The sequence below is a fragment of the Nansenia antarctica genome, assembly GCF_963989245.1.
Source record: "Nansenia antarctica genome assembly, chromosome: 6".
NCBI classification, from domain to species: domain Eukaryota; kingdom Metazoa; phylum Chordata; class Actinopteri; order Argentiniformes; family Microstomatidae; genus Nansenia; species Nansenia antarctica.
In genome coordinates this window covers 21,105,167-21,113,797 of record NC_137676.1, presented here as the reverse complement: position 1 = coordinate 21,113,797, position 8,631 = coordinate 21,105,167, and the positions used below count along the sequence as shown (strand labels likewise).

Sequence of the window (8,631 nt, the reverse complement as noted above, 5' to 3'; positions counted from 1 at the left end):
GACTGAGTCTGCGTATACCAGTATCCAGTCAGGAGAAGATCATAAACATTCTCTCTGAAATGAAGACCACACCAAGAAAGGAAGATATGTTTGCTTGCTGTTTATTGTATTGATTGCTTGCAGACACAGGGAGAACAGACACACAGGTATGGTAGTTGTAAGGCTATCAGGGAGGCAGCTGGAGGCTCAGAGGGAGTTTAGTGCAGGCAGGAACAGGGACAACCACAGAAGAGGACCAGAGAGGTCCTGAAGACCACTATCATATCATAGGGGAATGGTGTGTGTGAGTGTATGTGTGTGGTGGGGGGGAGACCTAAGAGGATTGGCCAGGTGTGAGCAAAATGGTAGACATTCCATCTGCCCTGTCAGAAGGCAGGGTGGAGCTGCTGTACTATCATCTGTACTATGGGTTGGGGGGGAGGGGGGGGGATGTGTAGGGTGAGGTGGTTGGTGAGGTTAGGGTAGAACAATGTCGCACAGCAGGATAGGGTGGGAGGGGACCTATACAGGGTAAGGTAGAAAGTGAGGTTAGGGTAGAACATGGTAGAGCAGCAGGATAGGGTGGGAGGGGACCTATACAGGGTAAGGTAGAAAGTGAGGTTAGGGTAGAACATGGTAGAGCAGCAGGATAGGGTGGCGGGGGGGGGGTGTGTGGGGGGTCCTCATCTAGTCCTCGTCTGTGTCGTCGGCCGCTCCAGTGATGATCATGGTGCTTTCCTGTGTGTCGCTTTCAAAAGTGTCCTCCGGTGTCCTAACTGTTCTGGGAGAAAATGGCCACAGGCAGGAAAAAATTGGTTGGAAAACGATACTGTTGGAGGTGACACAGATATATCTCTCTTTCAAATAGCTCCAAGAAATATTCAGTAAGGCGGACATTTTGTTGATTTGGGACTTGTGTAAAGATGATAGTAAATACTGTAGTAAGTCTATAAAACAAAATGTGATATCTATCTATCATATCTTCAGCTGTTATGAAGGAACATTTTAACAGTTTCTAGACAGATGATATCATACATTATATCCCGGTAAGGCTTACAAGTAGAAGCCAGGCTTCCTCTACCTGATGAGCACAGTCTTCCTCTCCGTCATCTCCACAGACTGCTCCTCTCTGTAGCTCTCTGTCTGGCTCTCCGACTCTATCACTTCTATTTCCTCTTTAAGAGCCTTCTCTACCCTTCTAGCGCTAGTGCCAGCCCCGCTATCGGGGGCTCCGCCCAGGCCGGCCCCGCCGCTGAGAGCCTCTAACCCCGCCCCGTTTACCACGGCGGCGGCACCAGAGCTGACGGAGGCAGAGATGGCGCTCAAGGACGTGGCTCCTCCCCCTCCGGCCATCAGGGACATGCTCTGGACCATGGTGGTCAGCCGGTTGTCCTCGCCCTCGATCAGCTTCCTGACAAATACAGAGCCACGGGCAACGACGTGAGCAATCACATTGTGTACCGATAGTGATACGGAGCTTCTCAACAAACACAAAAAAGTAAAAGCCGCCTTGAGCATTACTTTCACTGTTTGATTTCACATTTCATGCATTGTTCTTAACGATGCATGAAATGAACGAACTATGAACCTATTCCAAGACAGCAACAACAACCAAAAAGTGCCCTTGCCCATCAAAACCTGTCACTGTCACCTGTAGGTGATGATCTCCACCTCCAAGGCCATCTTGGCGCTGAGAAGTTCCTGGTACTCCCTCAGCAGCAGAGCGATCTTCTCCTTGATCAGCTTCAGGTCCAGCTTCAGGCCCTCAATACGCTCCTGTAGGGGAGACATGACATCAGTGGCCTTAAGGACTGAGCCTTTAAAAGTAGGTACAGGAGCAGGAGAACAGACTGCTCCCCTTTGATTGACAGCATATTGGTAGCCTACAGTATGTAAAACAAGGGGGGGGTTTTGCACTCAAAACAAGCTGTTGCTGGAAAATGCAACGTAGTGTGAGTACGAAAAGTGTGTCCAAAACAGAGATTATCGATAGGTATCGATAGTCTGTCTGAGGAACACTCACTTGTTGCCCATTTATGAAGTAATAGCCTCATTTTGAAGGTTGAGGTGTTATTTAGTTTTTCTTTAATATGTTTTTTTTATGGCATTTCTGCTTTAATGGGATAGAGACCATAGAGATTGACATGAAGGATGGGTGAGACACAGGATGGATGACATGCATGATTATAGGTCAATGGCAGGAATCGAACCAGGGACCCTGCGATTACGTAGCATGCACATTAGTGAGCTATGCCACCCAGGCGCCCCCGAGGTTGGGGTTCTGAGGGCTTCTCACCTGATAAGCCTCCTCTTCTTTCTTGAACCTTTCCTGAGCATCACGAATCTGAATTTGCAGAGACTCATTCCTTGTCTTCAGCGATTCCAACTCACGTTGCTTGTTTAAGATCTACACATACAAGTGCACACATACACACACACACACACACACACACACACACACACACACACACACACAACTGTTCATGCTGTTGATCGGTGGGGCTGTAAATGACAGTGTTGATGAAAAGAGGGTCCCTCTTACGTCTTTCTTGTAAGCTGCAATTTGCTCTCTGAGACTTCTCAGAGTTTGAGCATGTTTGGCCGACGCATTGTTCAAGTCCTCGAACTTTGACTTGTACCAAGCGTCCATTTCCTGAGAAAGAGGAGGCACAAACGCAATTATATTGTATGAAAAATATTTTTTTTTCTTTCCAGTCTAATAAGTGATCTAGTATCTAATGTTTAATGCGTGTGTAATAAATATGTAATAACATGTTGATGTACCGCTAGGTTTCTGGCGGCGATGCTATCGTACTGGGCTTGGATCTCTTTGAGGGCGGAGGAGAGGTCAGGGAGGCCGAAGGACACGTCCACCTTGGACACCACCGAATAGATCTGCTGCATCAGCTCCTCGATTTCCTGTCAGGGGTCAAGAAGATGGCGACCACTCAGATACACAAAAAGCTTATTTTTATAATTACTGGTTTATTTTCACAGAGACGTTGTCATAAAAGATCACCGTTAGAGGGCTTACTTTTCTGTGGAATTATACTTCTAACTACGTTTGAAGATGTATGTGTTAAACTTTCCCTGAACTTTTAACTTTAACCTTAGCCATCATAATCACTCTAAATACACCACTGACACTGACTCCTAACCTTAAACCCCGCTCTCCGTAGCCTGCCTGCTGTGCAGCTTTCACAGTATGTTGATCATTTGTACTCATCCACCCTCTTCCCCTGTATCTCATATACTGTCCTAAGTCATTATCAGCTCATTATAGTTTTAGTGCTAAACATACTGCATGCCTATTGGCAGTGGGTCACTATTTACAGCTAGCCTATGGACACAGACATGTTTTGTCAAAGACATATTGTATTAGGTAATAAATAGAAATACACTTGCACCTTATCAAGTTGTGAATCGCACTATTGTCTCTTTGTGAATTAGTAGACAGAGATATCCATGTCTAACGTGATTGCGTGCTGACACATTTGGAACAGGTCTCTCTTGTAAAATACATGTTTAGTCTCAATGTGACTTCCCTGTATAGATAAAGGATATATCCAATTTAGCTGACACTTTTATCCAGCAGGAATTGGCATTACTAATGCCATGCTCTACCAACCACTTACATCTTTACCATTTAGCAGACGCTTTTAATCCGAAGCTATTTACAATTGAGAGATTCCAGGGACAGTCTCCCTGGAGTAAGTTAGGGCTAAGTGCCTTGTTCAAGGGCACACTAGTGGTGCTGTTCCCAGGTGGGATCCAAGGCCCCCAGGGACAAACAGACATGTTACCTCTTTGTGAACCCTCTCCAGGAACGCCAGCTCCGTCTCCAGGTTTTCCAGCTGCTTCTCCAGAACGATGCGGGCTGAGGTGGCTCGATCCACATCCTAGGACACACAGGAACACTTCACTCATGTGTTTGTGTGTATAGTAACAGCTGTTTGCGTGTACAATATCATCAGCATTGAAACTTCCACGCTTCCACTGCTCTTAAAAAAAAAGGTAATATGGGTATAATATTATTAGGAGTTTGAGTGTCCCTCCTCCACTCAACGCCCTACTGAAAACACATTGGAGGAGAAGTTCTAGGTTGTATACAGTCTGTATACAATATATGTCTGTTTTTAGTTACATTTACTTTTTTGGCATTTAGCAGACACCTTTATCCAAAGCGACTTACAACATATATAAAATACATTTGTCTAATTAAGTGAATCATCTCATGATTCAGTCATTGTATGAAAAAGTAATCTACGCTAGGACCAGCTAGGGCCAATGCTAGAAGAAGGAAGAATTACTTCTTTTTTTATTTTTCTCACCGGGCGGAAAGCTTCGATCTCCAGCTCAACCTTCTTCCTGGCCTCCAGAGCCTCCTCGTATTTGACCTTGAGCATCTCCACCTGGCCTCCCATGGCCTCCCTGGCTGCCAAGGCCAGGTCCTACACCGCCCAGAGAGAACACAGTCATGTACATGGCAGTTAGCAGACACCTTTATCCAAAGCAACAACAAACAAAATACATTTGTCTAAGTAAGTGAATCATCTATCCATCAGTCATGGCAGGTGCAGTAATCTCTGCTTGGGCCAGGGGCCAGTGGCAGTCACAATGCTAGAAGAAGCCACGTCAAACACTGGTCATACCTCATCTCATCCTATTCCACCAAACATCTCAGCAAAAGGGAGCGGATGGTGAAGTCACTAATGTACTCTCTAAAAAGGACAATGACTATATACATGCTAGTCAGAACGGTGGCAACATGGAGGAGGATTCGCTGAACTGCTCTGTATCAATAACCTTTTCTCAATTATTAGGAACGCGACTCCTTGTAATAATTAATTAATAATAATGTTGCCATTTAGCAGACGCTTTTAATCCAAAGCGACTTACAATTACGAATTACAGGGACATTCCCCCTGGAGTAACTGAGGGCTAAGTGCCTTACTCAAGGACACACTAGTAGTGGTGTAGTTTCAGGCGGGATTTGAACTCACAACCTTCCGATGACAAGTCCAACTCACTATCCACTAGACCACCACTACCCCTTGTGTCCTCTCCCCCGTCCTCCACTGGAGGAGAAGATCTAGGTTCCTCCCCTCAGATCTCAGATGTTTGTTGTGGTTCTGAATTGTGACTGACAGTCCTCACCCTCTGTGCTCTCATCTGCTCGGCGATCCTGTGCAGCTCCCTCAGCTGGCCCTCGTAGAGCTGCCGCAGGCCGGACGGCTTCACGAAGCGGTTCTGCAGGGCATCGATCTCCGTCTCCAGAAGCTTGTTCTGCTGCTCCAGGGTACGCACCTGAGACAGGACATGGGGAACACGGAACCCAGGTTAGAACCAGAGAACAGGGAACCCGGTTTGGAACCAGAGAACACACGGAACCCAGGTTGGAACCAGAGAACTTAGAACCCAGATTCTAAATGTGTGTGTGTGTGTGTGTGTGTGTGTGTGTGTGTGTGTGTGTGTGTGCTTGCGCGAAAGAGAGGGGTGGTGTGGATATAAAAACAACAGTGAGAGAGTTTGAGAGATCGGGGGGGGGGGGGGGGGGGGTGAATGAGTGAGTGAGTGAGTGAGTGTGAGAAGACAGTTTGAGAGAGAGAGAGATAGAAAGAGAGAGACGGAGACAGGAGAGAATGAGTGTGCTTAGCTGTGGTCTTTCTTGCCTTCTCGATGTAGGCAGCCAGTCTGTCATTGAGGGCCACCATCTCCTGCTTTTCCCCGGTGCGGGTGGTAAGGAAGGCCTGGTTCTCCGCGGAAACCGCGTCCAGGTCCAGTCCTGCCCCCACTCCCATACCAACACACAGAGCTCCCATGCTCACACTGCTGCAGTTGAGAGAGACCAGGGACATCAACACACTATCTAACTTCACTCAACACGTTTTATTCTTATTGAGTAAGTAATCCCTTGCCCTGTAATCTTATGTAAATAAGACATTTAATTTGTGTTATTCATCTTCCAGTAACAAATCACATAACAACATAGCCTGCTTATAGCCCAAGCATTAGTGTACAACATCTCCTATGGGATATTGGCAACTTCAGAGAACTTTGAAAAATGAGAAGAGTTTGTGAACTTTCATAAACTTTCCTATGTAATTAAGTAATTCCGTTTTACCTGGTCATGCGAGATTTGCCGCGTGAGCTGGAGAGGTTCCTGCGGCCCAGGGAGCCCGCGCTGCGGCTGTAGCTGGCGGAGCGGGGCCGAGCATCCCTGCGGGTCGGAGAGGGGCTCGACACCCGGATCTGATAAGATGAGGAGGACGCCAGGGCTCCCTCGAAATGACGGCGGTAAGAAGACATCCTTTCTGGGCTGCGACTCATGATGACGGCCTTCAAGTGACTTGAACTTGACTCAGAACTGGAGAACTGATAACACACATCCTTCCTCCGCGACGGTGGTGTTTTTATACCTACTCCCATCTCCCCGAGCCCTTCCCACCTTCAACACGCACCATCGGCGAGGAATGTCGAACCTTCCCACCCCGGGGCTGACCGTCACCGCAAATATCTGTCGTGGTTCCGTGAAGATTCAAGTGGTAAAAATAGAGGGTTGGATGAACCTTAATTATTAAGACGGATAAAAGTGAGAAATATCTACGCTTTTCATTAGCCAACAACAGAGGATATCATCATCTGGTGATCTAACATCTCTGCATAGGTCATGGAGTCTCGTTGGCTACCAAGAGCTCTTTGCCTTGACCCCAGCCAATGTTTGTTCATTGTTCTTGGTTGTTTGTGCTTCAGCATTTGTTTTTATTTTGTTGTTGATGTTTTTAGTCCTTTATATTTTGAGTAGACTAGGCTAATGACATCATACCAGATATTTAGGCAAATAGCACTTCCCTATCAGGAGCTCTCATTCAATGTCACTTCGACTATGCCGTAACATCATGGTACTATAGAACCACAAAGGCCCATAAAACAAGACTCCAGACAGCCCAAAATAAACTGGTTAGGCTTCTGCTAGGCCTCAACCCTAGGACACATCTAACCGCTGCTCATTTTTTGAGCCTTGATTGGCTACGAGTAGTTGACAGAGTGCAGCAGCTTGCACTGGGCCTGGTCTTCAAGATACGCTACACCACAAAGACACCCAAGTACCTGTCAACATACTTCCAAAAAGTGAACAACGTCCACACATACAACACCAGAGGAAGCTCCACGAACCACGTTCAACCGCGTTGCACCACAAACAAGGGGTTAAACTCGTTTGCAAACTATGCAGTAAAAATGTGGAACGCCCTTCCTATAATCTTAAAGGAGTGCAAAACACTGCCCACCTTCAAAACCACTCTCAAAAAACATTTACAGGAGGCTGCAATCCGTAACTGGACCCTCTAAATCAAAAATCAGATTAAAAGACCCGACCTACCCACTGTACATACTTTGTGTTTTGTCCCCCGCCCCCACCTGTGGTGTATGTCCCCACCTGTCCTACCCGCTGTACATACCTTATGTTTTGTTGTATTGTTCTTCCCATGATGGATGTATGTTTATCTTGTAGATAGTAATAGTTATTTGTCTGTATTATCTTGTAGATAGTACTAGTTTTTTTGTCTGTCTTACATGTAACGATGAATTGAGAATCAAGGACCCCAATTGAAATAAGCCAGTGGCTTTCTTGGGTTTTTTATCCTTTTAGTTGACCTTGTATGTAATATGTACTTTCATGTACCTACTTCTGCAAATCTTCTAATAAAGTTTTCAATCAATCAATGGGTTGCACAACAATCACACCGTACTGTTCTCAACTAATGATGCCAGCCCCCTCCCCTCCCCACCCCCCCTCTGCACTCCCCTCCCCACCCCCCCTCTGCACTCCCCTCCCCACCCCCACTCTGCACTCCCTCACACACTCACACATGCCTCACCTTATCTCATTTGGAACTTTGGTTCAAGTCACCCAATGTGAATAAAGCGTGGGTGTGGATTGCTTGCTCATAGTGTCTCACTCTCATCCCTGTAAGGAATCATATGATGTCTTTTAGGCTGTTAATCCCCAGGACTCTTTCCATGTGTGGGCGTGCATGCAGGTGCACAGGGTTGTAGTCTATTAGATGTGTGAATAGAAACCAAATTGAGCTTGAAACATCAGCACAGTATGATTCCAGTGACAGTTTCCCCCTAGACCCTTACCTTATGCTCCTCTGGATCATGGTTGTTTAATAATATGTTTTGATTTGTTCACACGTTTTCTTCTTTGAAATCAACAAGATTTTACTCACATGAATGACTATCAATTTCTCTACTGAAAAAATCTTCCGTATAGCACTATGACTGCCAATGGCCCCCGAGCATAGATTACTTTTTCCTGCTATGACTGGTGGACAGATGATTCATTTACTTAGTCAAATGTATTTGTTGTAAGTCGCTTTGGATAAAGGCGTCTGCTAAATGCAAAAAATGTAAATGTAAAAATCTTCAGATCATGTTTGCCTCGAGAGATTAAAGATGGCTGAAGAGATGGACTTACACAGTGCCAAATGCCAATGTTATCATGACTAATTTATGACTAACCCTAACCCTATGTGGCGAAATTAAACTGTTTATTATAGTTTATTATTGTCTTTATTTATCCGGAACCTAAATTGCCGGAACAATGTCATCGTGACCACCAGCCTCCGCCAGGAACATGTTGCATGT

General features: G+C 45.8%; 1 protein-coding gene across 1 annotated transcript; it reads right to left on the bottom strand.

The window, feature by feature from the left end:
• Positions 1-666: 666 nt before the first annotated feature.
• Positions 667-6,309, bottom strand: ngs (notochord granular surface; the record flags this gene model as incomplete). Its single annotated transcript, XM_080534293.1, has 11 exons — positions 667-760; positions 1,061-1,390; positions 1,631-1,755; positions 2,276-2,386; positions 2,522-2,632; positions 2,764-2,898; positions 3,783-3,878; positions 4,311-4,430; positions 5,137-5,286; positions 5,652-5,811; positions 6,104-6,309. 11 exons carry the CDS (start codon positions 6,307-6,309, stop codon positions 667-669), a joined length of 1,638 nt encoding a protein of 545 aa, XP_080390419.1.
• Between the last annotated feature and the right edge of the window lie 2,322 nt (positions 6,310-8,631).